The sequence below is a fragment of the Melospiza georgiana genome, chromosome 21, assembly GCF_028018845.1.
Source record: "Melospiza georgiana isolate bMelGeo1 chromosome 21, bMelGeo1.pri, whole genome shotgun sequence".
Lineage (NCBI taxonomy): Eukaryota > Metazoa > Chordata > Aves > Passeriformes > Passerellidae > Melospiza > Melospiza georgiana.
In genome coordinates, this window is record NC_080450.1 from 1,013,771 (window position 1) to 1,030,227 (window position 16,457).

General features: G+C 57.7%; 1 protein-coding gene across 4 annotated transcripts in view; it reads left to right on the forward strand.

The window, feature by feature from the left end:
• Positions 1 to 16,457, forward strand: part of BAIAP2 (BAR/IMD domain containing adaptor protein 2) — a 41,085-nt gene that overhangs the window by 6,978 nt on the left and 17,650 nt on the right. For all 4 annotated transcript variants that reach the window (XM_058038982.1, XM_058038983.1, XM_058038979.1 and 1 more), the window contains exons 2-6: positions 604 to 679; positions 2,686 to 2,772; positions 11,777 to 11,838; positions 12,020 to 12,091; positions 12,502 to 12,639. In XM_058038982.1, the coding sequence (XP_057894965.1) occupies positions 604 to 679; positions 2,686 to 2,772; positions 11,777 to 11,838; positions 12,020 to 12,091; positions 12,502 to 12,639 (435 nt within the window). The remainder of the gene's footprint in view (positions 1 to 603; positions 680 to 2,685; positions 2,773 to 11,776; positions 11,839 to 12,019; positions 12,092 to 12,501; positions 12,640 to 16,457) is intronic.

Here is a 16,457-nt window from a genome sequence, read left to right on the forward strand (position 1 = left end):
CCGGGGAGGGCTGTGCACACACAGAGCCCTCCTTGTTCTCCTGAGCCGATTATTCCTTCCCCCATCCGAGCTGAGGGCCCTGGGGCCAGGCAGGAGAGCTCAGGGTGTGTTCACCCTCACCCTGCGCAGTGCCAGGGGACCCTGGTGCCATCCCTGGCACAGCTCAGGGGCTGCTGAGGGCTCTGCTCTGCCCCACCCTGGCTGCACATTTGGGATTCTGTTCTCTGTGCCCATCCTGCCACCATCCCCAGCTCTTGGGTCACCTCCCTGGCTGGTCTGAGGCTGCTGCTGCCCCAAACTGCCACCTACAGTTGCTATTATGGTTATTTTTGATATATCTGGTAATTTTCTGGTTGGTGCGTTCACTTTCCTCTCCCGGGGAAGCACCTGGTGCTGGGGCACTGCAGACCCCCCTTGCTCCTTATTCCTGTCCCTCCTGGGCTCAGACCCACCATGGTCTTCCTCAGTGGAGGATCCTGGGGCCTCTAGTAGGGAGATGGGAGGATTATTTTTTGTTGTTGTTCTCTTTTTGTATTTATCAGGACAGAGCTGCTCACCCCACTCCCCATCACCCCTGCTAATCCCGTGTTCTCTCCCCTTTAGACGATCATGGAGCAGTTCAACCCCAGCCTCAGGAATTTCATTTCTATGGGGAAGACCTATGAAAAAGCCTTAGCAAGTAAGTGACATTGGGGCTGCCAGGCTGGGGAGGGGGAAAGCTGCAAAATCGTCGGGGGGTTTTTGTTGAAAATCTTTGGGGGGGTTTTGTGGAAAATCGTCGGGGTTTTTGTTGAAAAGTTCCTTGTTCCCATGGGGAAGGAATTGGAGGGTGGTGATGTGCAAGGCCGTGGATCCAGGAGGGATTGCAGGGAGAAAATGCTGGGAGGCAGCAGGATAACAAAACACATCTGCAAACAGTTCTTTAAATGTTTGTTTAAAGTATTGAGAATGGAGGTTTTAAGCCCTGTTTAAAGAGGTGCTGTTGAAATGTTTAAATTGCCCAGAAGAATGAAGAGAAGGGAAAAGCCCCAAAGTGTTGATGGCAGCTCTTGATTGGGAATGCAGGATCCTATCGGGAGCCATTAGGGAGGTGTGGATTTAAGTGATCAAAAGGAAGCTAGGAATTGATTAAACCCCAAAATGGGCTATTTTGACTTAAACTGGCTTTGTGCACTGCCCGGGCCCTCCTCGGCTGGGTTTAAAGGAGCTTTAAGCTCTGCTCCACCCAGAGCTGTTTTTCCAGGGAGGGCTCTGCACCCTTCAGAGCTGCACGTGTCTCCTGGATTTGATTTTGGAATAATCCCAGTGAAAATGCCCGTGGGGCAGAGCCTGTCATCACCTTCAGCCAGGGGGGAAATATTCCCTTTGGTGCCTGAAGCGTCAGGGTTGGGACCTGACCTTTGGGGAGGATCCTGCTCCCAGCCTGCAGCACCTTTCCCTTCCTTTCCCTTCCCTTCCCTTTCCTCCAGCTCAGGTGAGCTCCTGGCCGTTCCCAGGAGGGTTTTTGAGCCCTCCCCCTGTGCCCAGGTGCAGACACAGGACACAGCGTCCTGCCAGCTGGGCACTGCTCTGAGCTGGGGTTTAATGGCTCACCCAGCGTGACGGGGCAGTGCCCGTCCAGCTCCACTGCCCAGGGCCCTCTGAGCCCCGGCGAGGGGGCACAGGGCACCTTCCACACAGGCAGCAGGGGCACAGAAATTCCAGGGGCACAGGGCACCCTCCCCACAGGCAGCAGCTTTCCAGACATTCCTGGGGCACAGAAATTCCAGGGACACAGGGCACCCTCACCACAGGCAGCAGCTTTCCCCAAATTCCAGGGACACAGAAATTCCAGGGGCACAGGGCATCTCTTTCCATAAATTCCAGGGGCTCAGGGCACCTTCGCCCCTGGCAGCATCTTTCCCCAAATCCCAGGGCATCCCAGCAGAATGGGGTTCCTGCTTTGGCTCTGCCTTTCCCTGCTGGTTCCCTCCTGGCAGCACAGTCAGGTCTGACAGGGGAAGAGCTGCTGACCCTAGGGACTGTGTTGGACCGTGGTTTTTATTGATTCTCCTGATGTTTAACCACCTGGGGGAGGTGGAGCTGTTTGTGCTGCCCTGTCCCACCACTCTGGGATGAGCGCTGGGATCGCTGCCTCTGTGCCTTTCCCACATCCCTGCTGTGCAGCCAGGGATCTTCCTGTAATTTTTAACTCGGCCTGGCTCATCCCTGCCCTGCTCTGAGCTGGGGCAGCTGGAGGAAGGGCAGAGCCCAGGGGGCAGAGCAGAGGCAGCGCTGGAAGCTGGAGCTGGGGCTGTACAGCGCGTTCTGTGATTAGAGGAAACCCCCTGCTTATCTGATTAGAGTCGAGTGTGGAGCTGGAATGTCAACAAACAAGGCTGAGCTGTAATGAAAGTCTGTGATATTCAATTATTCTGCAGTGAGTTCTCCCAGCAGCCCCATGCTTGCGCTGCAATGGAAACCACCACAGTCCTGCGTGCACCTTTTTAAATCCTGAATTACCCTGTAATCTCACTGCTGCAGCTCCCTGTGCTGCCTTTCCTCTGTTTGTTGTGTGCTCCCTCCCCGTGGGGTTGGGCCCTTGGAGGTAATTCAGCCTATTTTAGTGTCCAGAGCCTCCTCAGTGCCCCAGAAGTTCCAACAGCCTTTAAGGAGAGCATAACCTCATCTTTTGGTGCTTTTTAGGCATGACATATGCAGCCAAGGGGTACTTTGATGCTCTGGTGAAGATGGGGGAGCTGGCCAGTGAAAGCCAAGGATCAAAAGAGTTGGGTAAGTCCCCGTTTGCTGCTGAGTGGAGATTGCTGGAGATTCCCAGGGGTGAAGCAGGTCTTTGGTGCTGCTGGGGAGCAGAGCTCAGCGTGGAGCTGGCCCTGCTGTGTCTCTGGATTTACTGATAATGCAGCCTGCAAAGCCCCTGGTACCCCGAGTGTCAGGGCTCTGCCTCAGGGCGGTTTTGTGGTGGTTTGTTCTCATTTGGAGAAGGGGAAGCAGCGGATTTTGGCCGGGGAGCCGGGGCTGAGCTGGGCCTCTGGAGGGGCAGGGGAGAGGAAAAGGGGCACACATGGGGGTCCCCCAGTGCCGTGGGGCTGGGACTGTGCCCTGCCTGCAGCAGCTCTGCCCTGCTGGAGCCTCCCTGTGCCCGCTGCCAGGGTTTGTGTTTGCCCAGTCCATGGCAAACACCACGAGCTGTGGCTGCTGCTGCCTCCTTCCCCTTTCTTCCCCTTTCATTTCTCAGGAAATCCTTTAAAGGGCAGCTGCTTTTCCAGCCTCCCTCCTGCCCAGGCATCCTCCTGTGTCCTTCCTCCTTCCAGCCCTGCTCTGGGGGGACCCTCCAAGGTCCTCCCCATGCTTTGAGGGGACCCTCCGAGGTCCCCTCATGGTCTAAGGTGACCATCCCAGGTCCTCCTATAGTTTGAGGGGACCCTCCTAGCTCCCCCCATGGTTTGGGGTGACCCTCCCAGCTCTCCCCACGGTTTTAGGGGACCCTCCAAGGTCCCCCCCTATAGTTTAGGGTGACCCTCCCAGGTCCCCCCATGGTCTAAGTTGACCTTCCCATCTCAGCCCGTGGTTTGAAGCGACCCTCCAAGGTCCCCCCTCAGTTTGAGGGGACTCTCCCAGCTCCCCCCATAGTCTGGGATGAATCTCCCTGCTCCCCTCATGCTTTGAGGTAGCTCTCCCTATGGTTTGGGGTGATTCTCCCGGCTCCCCCCATGCTCTGAGGTGACTGTCCCAGCTGCCCCTGGGATGCTGCACCTTGTTAAGGCTCTCATGGAATGAACTGGGCCTTGGTCTGCTGTGTGTGCAGTCCCAGGTGAGCCCCTCCTCCTCCTCCTCCTCCTCCTCCCCCTCTGCCTCCCGCAGCTCTGGCCAAGCGCTCATTAAAGCCTCTCTCCGGGGCAGGCAATTAGCAGAGCTGGAGCTGGAAGGGCTCTGAGGGCTGCAGGCGCCCCTGGGCTCGGCTTTGGTGTCAGAGCTGCTCCCCCAGCCCCGCTGCTGCTGCCTGGGAACGGTGCTGGGGAAGCCGAGGGTGTCTATGGAAACCGAGGCTGGATTAGAGCTGCCTGCAGCAATCTGCTGCTGTTTAATAAATAAAACAAAGAGCCCTGTGTGCTGCAGAGCCTGGAGGAGCTGCCCCTGCTGCTCTCTGGGGCTGGGCACAGCCAGCTCTGCCCTCCTCTCCTGCCAGGGAGCTTGGGGCAGCCTGGGCAGGGGCATGGGCAGTGCCAGGTCTGCTCACACCTGGATTTGGGCACCTCTGGCCTTTTTTCCTCACCCGGGGACAGGGATTTGGTGTCCTTGGTGCCATCTCCCTGTATGTGGCTGGAGGATTTTGGTTTGAGATGCTGCTTGGGGCAGCCTGAGCAGGGGCAGGAGCCTGGGCAGCCCCATCCTGGCTTTGGGCGCCTCTGGCCACGTTTCTTCACCCAAGGACAAGGATTTGGTGTTCTGCTCACCCTTCACACCTGGCTTTGGGCACTCCTGGCCCTGCTTCTTCACCCGGAACAGGGGTTTGGTGTCCTTGGTGCCATCTCCCCGTGTGTGGCTGGAGCATTTTGGGGTATGAAGTGTTCCTGCATCGCTGCTCCTTCCCCTGCTGGCGTGGGCACATCCCAGGGAGGCTCCTGGCTGTTCCTGAGCCTCTGCTGATGCTGCTGATGTTTGCTGTGATGTGGCAGCTGCCCCGGGCAGGAGAGAGCCCAGATAACATTGGTGGGGCTGAGAGCAGCTGGGACAGAGCTCCCTCCCAGCAGGGCTGGCAGTGTCAGCAGGGCTGGGGCTGCTCGGGGCCAGGGTGCTCCAAGCCCCATCCAGCCTGGCCTTGGGCACTGCCAGGGATGGAGAATTCATTTTAGAGCTGTAAATAGGAATTCTCTTGGTTGCTGCTTCCATTCCGAAATAGGAATTCTCTTAATTGTTCCTTCCAATGGAAGGGACCTTAAAGCCCCTCCAGTGCCACCCCTGCCGTGGCAGGGACACCCCATTGTCCCAGGTGCTCCAGCCTGGCCTGGGACACTGCCAGGGATGTGGGGAAATCATTTTAGAGCAATAAATAGGAATTCTCTCCATTGCTGTTTCCATTAATGATGTGTCCCCAGCTCCCTCCCTGAGTGGGATTTTCTTCCATGAGTTTTTAGGGAAAGCCGCTTCAAGCAGGGAAGGTGTAGGTTGGATATTAGGAAGAAATTTGTCGCCAAAAGGGTAATAAAGCACTGGAATGCTCTTCCCAGGGAGGTGGTACAATCACCATCGCTGAATGTGTTTAAAAAAGGACTGGACATGGCACTGGGTGCTAGACTTGAGGTGTCAAGGCACAGGTTGGACTTGATCTTAGAGGTCTTTCCCAACCTCATTATTCTGGGATTCTGTGCCACACTCTGACTCCCAGGAGAGCACTGCATTTTGACCTGAGGCCATGGAAAAGGCTCCTAAAATGGATAGATAGCACTGAGATCATGGCTGTGCAGTTGATTAGAAGTGTGTAATGTCACCTTTCTGCCAAAATCCGGCAGGCAGAAAGGCAGGGATGGGACCTGGGATGGAGCTGGAAGGAGAAGTGGGGGGCTGAGATTGGGGCGGCCCAAAGAGCAGATGCTGGAGCTCTGGATGCTGAGGATTTTAGCGTTTCTGTGCTCACATGTGTGTTTAAAAAAAGCCTGGCCGTGGCACTGGGTGCTGTAATCCAGCTGAGGTGTCAGGGCACAGGTTGGACTCGGTGATCTCGGAGCTCTCTTTGAACCTCGTTATTCTGTGGCTGTGTGAAGGTGTCAGCCAGGACTGGGATGCTCTGTCAGGACTGCAGCTCATGTTCCTGCGTGGGGAAAAGCCGAGGTGATTGTTTTCCCTGCAAGCCCTCTCTGTGCTGAGCTGGGTGCTTGTCCCTGCTGTCCCTGCTGCCCCAGGACGTGTCCCAAGGCAGGGGACACCTGCAGGTTCCTCTCCTGGGACACAGAGCCCGCTGGAGCTCAGCTCCTGCCCAGCACAGGGCATTTCCTGAATTCCCCATGGGATTTTGGGGGCTGTGTGCAGACAGGATAATCCTGTGTGGGAAAGGAAGGGTGGCAGCAGGAGCAGCAGTAATGCCCTGCAGCTCTAATCGGCTCTGGGGGCTCAGTTCCAGGTGCAGTGTCTGCTGGGGCTGGCTGCGCTTTGGGGTGGGCAGAACTGGGGCTTTGGGCTGTCCCCAGCCCCATGGAGCTGTCATTGTCCCAGGGCAGCAGAAGTCACTGCCCTGTGCAGGTCCCTGGTGTTTGGGATGGGCTCTGTGCCCTGGAGAGGCTCCCAGGTCTCTTCTTCGCCCCTTGGATGTGGTGGTTTTAGGGAAAATAATTGGGGAATAATACTATAAGTAATAAATAATTTAGGAAAAATAATTGGGGAAAATAATTTTGGGGAAGATGATCTGAAATGAGGAGCCTGTGTCTGCCCAGATAATCTGAAATGAGGAGCCTGTGTCTGCCCAGGGAAGGTTTGCAGCCCCTTCCAACAGCTCCAGCTCCTGCTCGAGTCCTCAGGTGACTTTGGCCCTTGCCCAGCTCCTCCTGGCTCCCTTGGATGCTGCTCAAAATGTCATTTCTTTCGTCCTTCTCCAAAACTGGGCCGTGGCAAAGTCATGGGGAGGGGTTTTGTTGTGCTGCAGAGCAGAGCTGGAGCGTGTCCCCCGGGATGTGGGGCTGAGCAGCTCCTGCAGGCTGGGGGTGCATTTTGGGAGGTGCATTTTGGGAGTGCATTTTGCTGTCTGGAGGTGCCTGGGGAGGGTAAATCTGCCCTGGGTGACACACGGGCTGTGAAAGGGCAGCAATTACCGAGCCATTGTGCAGCTGAAAGGAGCCCCTGGCACATCATGGCTTTTTATTTCCACCCTAAAATCGGGATGTGGCATCTTGATGGCTTGGCAGAGATTTCACAGCTCATCCAGCCCCACCCCTGCCATGGCAGGGACACCTTCCACTGTCCCGGGTGCTCCAAGCCCTGTCTGGGACATTGCCATGGATCCAGGGCCATCCCTGGCTCCAGGCTCTGGCAGTTCAGGGGCTTTGTGCTGCACCAGATCCTTTGGGATCAACCTGGAATTGGGTTTGGGGATGGTTTGGGCAGGTGCTCCCTGCCCTGCAGAGTGTGGATGGGATGGAGGTGGATCCCACAGGGGTGGAGATGGATCCCACAGGTGTGCACAGGGGTGGAGATGGATCCCACAGGGGTGGAGATGGATCCCACAGGGGTGGAGATGGATCCCACAGGTGCCCAAGGTCCCCCTGCAGCCCCAAGGGGCTCCGTGACTACTGGGGCTGGGTTTGGTGCCCACTGGGACCCAGTCAGGGCAGTGCCCAGGGGCACACAGAGCTCCAGGAAATATTTTCCTGTGGTTTGTGGCAGTGTCCCTGCTCTGGAGATGAGCTCCTTTTGGGGATCCTTTAAATTTGGGCTTAACAAGGCACCTGACACCTTGTGGGTGACAGCTTGTGCTGCTGGAGGAAGGGAGGCTGCAGGAATGAGGGTGCAGAGACACCTCTGAAAAACTCTGCTGCCTTGGGAAGGGCTTTTCCAGCCTTCTGCTGCCTTTGATGGGGTTTTTCTGCTGCCTCCATCCCTGCCATGAGGAGCAGACAGCCCAGGCTGGTTCTCTCTCACCACCTGTGTTGGGAGGAGGAGGAGGAGGAGGAGGCTTGTGAATGAGCATCTGCGAGGCCCATGTGGCCTGGCTGGGGCTGCCAGCGAGTGGCAGAGGTGTGCAGAGTCTGGGTGTCACCTTCCCTGCGATGGTGACAGCTCCCAGGGTCCCCACCTGCCCTGGGCCTGGGCTGGGGGTCCTGCAGGGATGCTGGGGGGCACCTGAATTAACCAGTGCCACCAGTACAGCCCTGAATCAACCAGTACAGCCCTGAATTAACCAGTACAGCTCTGAATTAACCAGTGCCACCAGTACAGCTCCTGGGCACTCACTGGGCTGTCCATCCTGGCACAGCCCCAGCCCTGGCCCCATCCAGGGGGGCTGTGGGGGGCACACAACATCCCAGGGGTGCACCCAATGCTGTCTCCCAGCTGGAAGGCTCCGTGGCCACTGCCCAGCCTGATGGGACCCATGAGCTGGGAGCCCCAGCCAGGCTGCCTTGGGAAGCTGCTGCTGCTCCCTTTACCTGGTGTGTTATAAACAAAGGAAAATTGCCCCTGGCAGTGCCAGGCGGGGCCGGTGAGTTATCAGCACATGGCCCAGTGCTGGGGCTGGCAGAAGTGAAACCCTGGTGGGGAGGAAAGGGATGAGTCAGCAGCACAGGAGAAGCTGATTGTTTGGTTCCCCCAAGCTGACTGTTGTTTCCCCGAGCTGATCGTTCCCACACGATGATTGTCCCCAAGCTGATTGTTGTTCCCCCACGTTGATGGTTCCCCCAAGCTGATTGTTGTTCCCCCACGTTGATGGTTCCCCCACACTGACTGTTCCCCCAAGCTGATTGTTGTTCCCCCACACTCATGGTTTCCCCACACTGATTGTTTCCCCAAGCTGACGGTTCCCCAAGCTGGTTGTTTCCCTAAGCCGATGGTTCCCCCAAGCTGATTGTTGTTCCCTCACACACTCATGGTTCCCCCATGCTGATTGTTGTTTCCCCAAGCTGATTGTTGTTTCCCCACACTCATGGTTTCCCCACACTGATTGTTTCCCCAAGCCGATGGTTCCCCCACTCTGATTGTCTCCCCAAGCTGGTTGTTCCCCCATGCTGATGGTTCCCCCAAGCTGATGGTTGTTCCCTCACACACTCATGGTTCCCCCATGCTGATGGTTTCCCCAAGCTGATTGTTGTTCCCTCACACACTCATGGTTCCCCCAAGCTGATGGCTGTTCCCTCACACACTCATGGTTCCCCCACGCTGATTGTTGTTCCCTCACACACTCATGGTTCCCCCACACTGATGGTTCCCCCACGCCATCTCCTTTCCCCTGCACACAGATCCTGCAGCTCAGGGCCTGTCCTGGGCTGGAAGGGGCTGCTCTGAGCCTGGGGCACGCTGTGCTGCTCTGGGGGAACACACAAACCCTGCAGAGGCTCTCAAAAGGGATTGCTCAGGCTGTAAAAGCCCTCAGGGTCACCAAGGCCACCTTTACCCCGTGCCCCAGGTGCCACCTCTGCCTGTGATGGGTTTTGCTTTAAATTTGGCTGCAGCAGATCCTCAGCACCGAGGTGCTGTGTGAGCAGGGTCGGTGCTGGCTGGTGTTTGGGGCATGTGCCCGAGTCCTGACCCTGATCCTGGGGTACCCATGGTGCTGCTGGTGGGAGATGGTCCCTGGCACTGACCCTTGCAGGGCATCCTGGGCTGCTGCAGCCCTGCCCACCTTCTGTCTCTGAGCAGTTCACTCCGTGATTCATGCATCCTTGGTGTTTCCATTACAATTTACCCACATCCTGTTTTACGGGGGGGGGTCAGAAAATAACCTCTGGGTCTCTGAGGGCTGCAGAGCAAACCCTGGGGAGCTGGGCTGCCACTGCTGCACCCTGTGCAGGGGCAGAGCCGCCTGTCCTGGTGCCAGCAGGGATGTGGAACAACCTGTTTGCCCGCCGTGGGTGGGTGTGGAAGGGCAGGGCCCTCGGCAGCGCTGTGGTTCCTCTCCAGGGTGATACTGTGAGTCAGCCTGAGCGCAGCTCCTCCTCTGTGCCCGCTCTCACAGGGGTCTGGGGGTGAGGGAGGAGAGGAGGGTCTGACTCCGTGCTTCAGAAGGCTTGATTTGTTGTTCTAAGGTATATATCGCATTAAAACTACACTAAAAAATAGACAGAGTTCTCCTCAGAAGGCTAAGCTAAGAATAAAAAAGAAGAAACCAACAAAGGTCTGTGGCTCAGACAGAGAGAAAGCTAGCTCTGCCGTGATTGGCCGTTAATTTTAAACATTTACACGACACCAATCACAGATCTACTTGTTGCGTTCTGAAGTAGCAAATAACCATTGTTTACATGTCGTTTCTGAGGCTTCTCAGAAGGAAACATCGTAAAGAAAGGTTTTTAATGAGAAGATGTGTGTGACACTCCTCGCCATGCCGGGCTCTGTGTGTGCCCTGAGTGGTTCCCCTCCTGCAGGATGTGTGTTCTGGCTCTGTCCTGCGCCCAGGGCAGTTCAGGGGTTAATCCCCAAATCCCTGATGGGAACGGCCCTGCCGTGGGTGGCTCTGCTGCTGCCCGGGCTGGGACACAGCCCCGAACCCGGCCCTGCCACCCCGGGGTGTTCCCCCACAGTTTCACCTTGGCACAGAGCCACAGGCTCCTGTCCAGGGCACATTTTGGGCTCCTGAGGTTTCCCAGCTGCCGTGGTGTCCCTTGGTCGCAGTTCGGTTCATCCCTGTGGCTCTGGGATGGGTTTGGGGGGAGATGTTCAGTCCCCCACGCTCTGTAGGGTTTTGTGAAGCAGCTCACAGTGTGCAGGTCTGTGACCGTGGTCACAGGGGTTTTCAGGATGAGAGGAGAGACGAGAATGATGACTGTATGATCAGAAGGCTTGATTTATTATTTTATTATATATATATATTACATTATAACTATGCTAAAAAGAAGCAGAAGAAAAAGGTTTCTTCAGAAGGCTAGCTAAGCTAAGAATACAAAAGAAGAAAAAAGAATAAAAACAAAGGCAGTTCTCTCAGACTCTGGTCTGAGATAGCTCCTTCTTGATTGGCCATTAATTATAAACATTCAAGATGGCCTAATCAAGAATCTACCTGTTGCATTCCACAGCAGCAGATAACCATTGTTCACATTCATTTTCTGAGGCCTCAGCTTCCCAGAAGGGAAAATCTTAAAGAAAAAATTTTTAGTGAAAAAGATGTCTGCAACACAGGTCCTTTTGTGGGACCCCCTGGGCATCCCCCCCTTTGTTTGTGGGGCACCCTGGGCACCTTTCGCTTTGTTTCTGGACACCCTGGGCATCCCTCCCTTTGTGGGGTGCCCTGGGCACCTCTCCCTTTGTTTGTGGGGCACCCTGGGCACTGCTGCAGCTCAGGGGCACAGGCAGTGCCACAGGCAGGCCTGGCACTGCAGCAGAGGGGGCAGAGCCTGCCCAGGAAGGGATTTCAGTGTTTGCAGAAGGGTTTGGGACGCAGAGTGATAGACAAACAGCCCCACAGGGGCTGGGAGCCTCCTGGGAAGCTGCAGCCTGCCATGGTGGGAGGAAAAGCTTGCAGAGGCAGCCCTGAGAGGAGCTGACAGAGCTGGGCAGTCCCTCTGACCCACACACGGGGCTCCCGGTGCTGGCTGTGCTCCTGGGGGATGCTCTGAGTGTGTCTGGGCTGCTGCTGAGGCAGGACACGGCCCTTCCTGCAGGAACAGCGCTGGGCGTGGGCTGCAGCTCGGGGAAAGCCAGGAAAATGAGAGGAAGTGCCAGAGCAGAGCTGGGAGTGCCCGGCTGGGGAACAGAGCTGGGATTCTGTGGGTGCAGAGCAGAGCTGGGAGTGCCCAGCTGCAGGACAGAGCTGGGATCCCCTGGGTGCAGAGCAGAGCTGGGATCCCATGGGTGCAGGGGGGATCCCGGGGCTGTGCCTGTCCTGTGCCCTGCTCTGAGTGCCAGGGCTGTGCCCGTCCCTGTGCTGGGCCTGGGGGCAAGGGCTGCCCCTGGATTTGGGGTCCTGCTCCTGGTTCCCCCCTGCCCCCCAAGGTTTGTCAGTCTGTCCCAGTGTCCCAGGTGGGCCCATTGCAGCTCCCCAGGGTGGGCACAGGGGCACCCCCAGGTGTGTCTGGGGTGCCCTCCTGGCTGCTGCCCCGCCCTGGGTGCCCCAAGCCCTCCCTGTGCTGTCTTGCAGGGGACGTGCTGTTCCAGATGGCCGAGGTGCACAGGCAGATCCAGAACCAGCTGGAGGAGATGGTGAGTGCCCAGCCTGGCGTGCCAGGGCGCTGGGAAATGCATTGTCCAGATGCCACCAGCCCCTCTGGCACGGCTTTGCTGAGCTCCAGAGGCTCTGCAGTGCTTGGGCATCCTCTTTGTGCCCGTCCCAGTGCCCCCAGTGCCCCCCAAGCAATCCCTGTGTGTTTCCTTTCTCCTGCAGCTCAAGTCCTTCCACAACGAGCTCCTGACGCAGCTGGAGCAGAAGGTGGAGCTGGACTCCCGGTACCTGAGTGTGAGTCCGTGTGTCCGTGTGTCCGTCAGTCTGGCACTGCCCTGGGGCTTTCCTGTGGCACGGCGAGCCACAGCTCCCGTCCCTGCCCACAGCTGGGTGGCACCATGCCCAGGACAGTGTCCTCTGTGTGCCCTGGGCTATGGGGGTCCCCCTGTCCCCTGTGTGTCCCCCCTGTGTCCCCTGGGCTTTGAGGGTGCCCCTTTCCCAGAGCTGGGTGTCACTGGTGTCACCGTGCCCAGGACAGTGTCCCCTGTGTCCCCTGTGTGCTCTCTGGGTTTTGGGGGTCCCTCTGCTCACGGCTGGGTGTCACCACATCCAGGACAGTGTCCCCTGTGTCCCCTGGGCTCTGTGGCTCTGTCCCTGTGCCCCCTGGCACTGGCAGGGCTCAGAGCTGGCCCCTGTGGTTCCAGGCTGCCCTGAAGAAGTACCAGACGGAGCAGAGGAGCAAGGGGGACTCGCTGGACAAGTGCCAGGCTGAGCTGAAGAAGCTGCGCAAGAAGAGCCAGGGCAGCAAGAACCCCCAGAAATACTCGGACAAGGAGCTGCAGGTACGGCTGGGGACACACCTGGGGACACCTGGGGGACAGTGAGAGCTGCAGGTACGGCTGGGGACACACCTGGGGACACCTGGGGGACAGTGAGAGCTGCAGGTACGGCTGGGGACGCACCTGGGGACACCTGGGGGACAGTGAGAGCTGCAGGTACGGCTGGGGACACACCTGGGGACACCTGGGGGACAGTGAGAGCTGCAGGTACGGCTGGGGACACACCTGGGGACATCAGGGGGACAGTGAGAGCTGCAGGCAGGGCTGGGGACACTGGGGGACACCCCTGGGGCTGGTGGGGCTGTGCCAAGGCCCCGGGGAAGGTGTGGGTGGCAGCCAGGCCTGGCACAGGCTGTTCCCATGGGCACAGGGCACAGTGGGGCTGAAGCTGCCCACCCCTGCTGCAGCCTCCTGTGCCACTGCTGTCACCCCAGCAATGGCCCCAGGAGCATCAGTTCCTGCTGTGCCCGCTCCATGGTGCCCAGGAGGGTGGGCTTTGGTGTTTTCTGGTGGTTTTGGTGGTTTCTTGTGTTTCTGGTGTTTTCCTGTGCGTTTTCTGTGCCCGTGCCCCCTCCTGCGGGGGTGGCAGTGGTGAATCAGAGCAGTGTGATGTGTGCTGGGGGTGGGCACGGGGGTGGCACGGCTCCCACGGAGGGGGAGCCAGGCTTGGCTCTCACTGAGGGGCACCCCGGGCACCTCCTGGCAGTGCCCAGGGGCTGTGCCACTCGTGGGATCCAGAATAGGGGTTTGTGCCCTGTGCTGTGCCCTCTGCTGTGCCCTCCTCCCTGTGGGCTCGGCCCCATCCAGGGATCCCCAGGGGTTCCTGATGCCCCAGGGTGCCCAGGCTGGCACAGAACCAGGGTGGCACCAGGGGTGCTGGGACAGGGAAGGTGAATTCCTGCAGCAGGAATGGTTTGGTCCTGTGCCCAGGGCAGGGGTGTGTGATGTTGGCACCAGGGGCTGTTCCTCACATGTCAGAGATCTGGGTCTGCTGAAGGGCACCTGGACACTGGGGGTGCTCCTGGGGGTGAATTTGGGGGCATTTGGTGGCATTTAGTCTCTGGCAGAGTGATGTTTGTGCTGGGGGAGTGACTGGCACAAACTGGTTCATTGCCAGGTGTGTTGAGCTGGCCCCAAGCCACCCCTGTGGCCCCTTGCCCAAGCCCTGGTGGTGTCCAGGGAGCTGCTGCAGCCCCTGGGGATGGTTTGGGGTGCTGATGGGTTTGGGGTGCTGATGCTGTGCTGATGGGTTTGGGGTGCTGATGGGTTTGGGGTGCTGATGGGTTTGGGGTGCTGATGGGTTTGGGGTGCTGTTGCTGTGCTGATGGGTTTGGGGTGCTGATGGGTTTGGGGTGCTGATGGCTTTGGGGTGCTGATGCTGCTCCAGGCTGTGCCAGGGGAGCACAGCCCCACCAGCCAGGGCTGCTGCAGTCTCCCCATGCCCTGGTTCCTTCTCCTCGTGGGAGAAGCTGCTGCTGGGGGAAGTGTCACCTCCTTGGAGGCAGCAGTCACATCTTGCTCTTCTGGAGGCTGGTGCTGTGAAGCTGCTGGAGCAGCTGCCAGCCAGGAGTCTGGTGCTCTGTCATCGTCTCCATTCATGTTTGATGCTGCAGGAAGCAGGGCTGGCTCCTCTCTGCCTCTGCACCACCTGTGGAGTGACCACAGCCTGTCACCACCTGCCGGGGAGAGGGGACACGTGGTGACAGTGGCAGGGCTGTCCTGCGGGGACCCCGGGCTTTATGTAATGTGTGCCAGAGTCAGAGCAGCTCGGGGGCCACCCTGGCCCTGCTTTTGGCAGGGGGGACAGCCCTGGGCTGTGCTCCCACCCTGCTGGATGGATCAGAGAGCCCAGAGCAGGAGCTCAGACATCTCACCTGTCCCATCATCTCACCTGTCCCGCTCAGCTGCTCCCCTTTATGAACAGAAATAAACCCTGGGGTCCAGCAGGGACTGCACACGGGGAGCAGAGGCTCTGGAGCAGGGCTGCAGGGGGTGAGATGCTCACAGGTTCTTGCTGGAGGCTGCTCCTGAGCTGCACCATCCCCTCATGGCATGGACAGGGCTGGTCCAGGCTGCTCTGCACGTCCCAAATCACCTGGCCCTGTCTCCTGCTGCTTTTGGGGAGTTTTCCCAATGGGTGTTGCAGCCCAGCCTCACTGAGCAGCTGTGAGCCAGCTCCAAGGGCTGCAGGAGCTGTCCAAGCTCCCAGGGCAGCAGCAGTGCTGGGGTTGGGGTTATTCCTGCTGAGTGTCACATTAAACCAGGCTTTTATTCCTTGGGAATCAGCCCTGAGCTGCTGTTCCACACCAGGAGTGAGGGCTGGGAGCCTCACGTGCCTCATCTTCCTCACTGAGTGACTGAGGTGGGGCTTGACCCTGCTGAAAACCAGAACAAGCCAACCCCACTCACTTCACAGCTCTGATGAAGAGGAATGAGAACAATATTAAGATTAAACAATGGCCAAGGAAGCTCAAGTGCTGTAATTTCATTAAGGGCTGGTTGTGATCAGGCCGTGAAATCAAGGTCATGATGGGTTTGGGACCTGGATTGAATCAGCAGCTCAGCAATGAAGTTATGTCGGTTCAAAGTATTTATCAAATCATATTAGCACTGTGAGCAATTGGATTTCTGCGTGGGGCTGAGACAAAACTGGCTGTAATTCAGCTTAAACAGCAGAGCTGGGGCTGGCTGTTTGTCCTGAAAGGCTCTGCCTGGCCCAGGTGACACTGGGGCCGAGCTCAGCCCCTGCCTTCACCCAGCCCTGCTCCAAATGGGAATATTTCAAACATTAAACACCACTGTGCCAGATAACCTGTGGGGTTTTATCAGCTTTTTGTCATTGAAACCTCATTTGGGTATTCCCATCAGGAGAAATAATTTTAGGTGTAGGTCAGGCAGCTGGAAATGGCAGAGTCTGCACAAACCAGGTTATGAGGCTGGTGTGAAAGTCAAATGGGGAAGGACTCTGAGCTCAGCAGCTCCAGGGGACTCTGACCAGGTTTGGCTGGGATTGAGGCTGAGGGAGAAGAGAAAAGAGAAGAGAAGAGAAGAGAAGAGAAGAGAAGAGAAGAGAAGAGAAGAGAAGAGAAGAGAAGAGAAGAGAAGAGAAGAGAAGAGAAGAGAAGAGAAGAGAAGAGAAGAGAAGAGAAGAGAAGAGAAGAGAAGAGAAGAGAAGAGAAGAGAAGAGAAGAGAAGAGAAGAGAAGAGAAGAGAAGAGAAGAGAGAAGACCCTTCCAGTATCTAAGGCTCCAAGACAGGGACTTGGGACAAAGTGTGGAGTGACAGGACAGGGGGAATGGCTGTCCAGAGGGCAGGGCTGGATGGGATATTGGCAGAAATTCCCATTCCTGTCAGGGTGAGGCCCTGGCAGAGGGTGCCAGAGGGCTGCCCCTGGATCCAGGGGATGTCCTGTGCAGCTCAGGGCTGTGCCATGAGCCCTTGGTACCAGAACTGTGCAGACTGAGCTGCTGCTCACGCTGTCCCTGCACTGGGGAAGGGTTTGGGTAAGAAAAGGTGAGGCTGGCTGGAGCCAGCATTCCCCTGTGCTCTGCTCTCTGGGTTTTATGTAACAGCCCATGTGTGCAGGGCTGGGGCTGCTGCAGATGTGACAAACCAGGGCAGACAGCCCTGCCCAGGGGAGGGGGCAGCCTGGCGTGCCCAGCTCTGGGGCTGCCTCCCTGCTCTGCCTTTGCCATCACCCTGGATAAACATCAGCAGCCCTGGCCAGCTCTGATCCCATGGAGCTGAGCAGGGGAGGCTGATGGGGAGCACATCAGGGCTGCCCTCAGTGTTTGGGAGCACATCAGGGGCTTCTCTCAGTG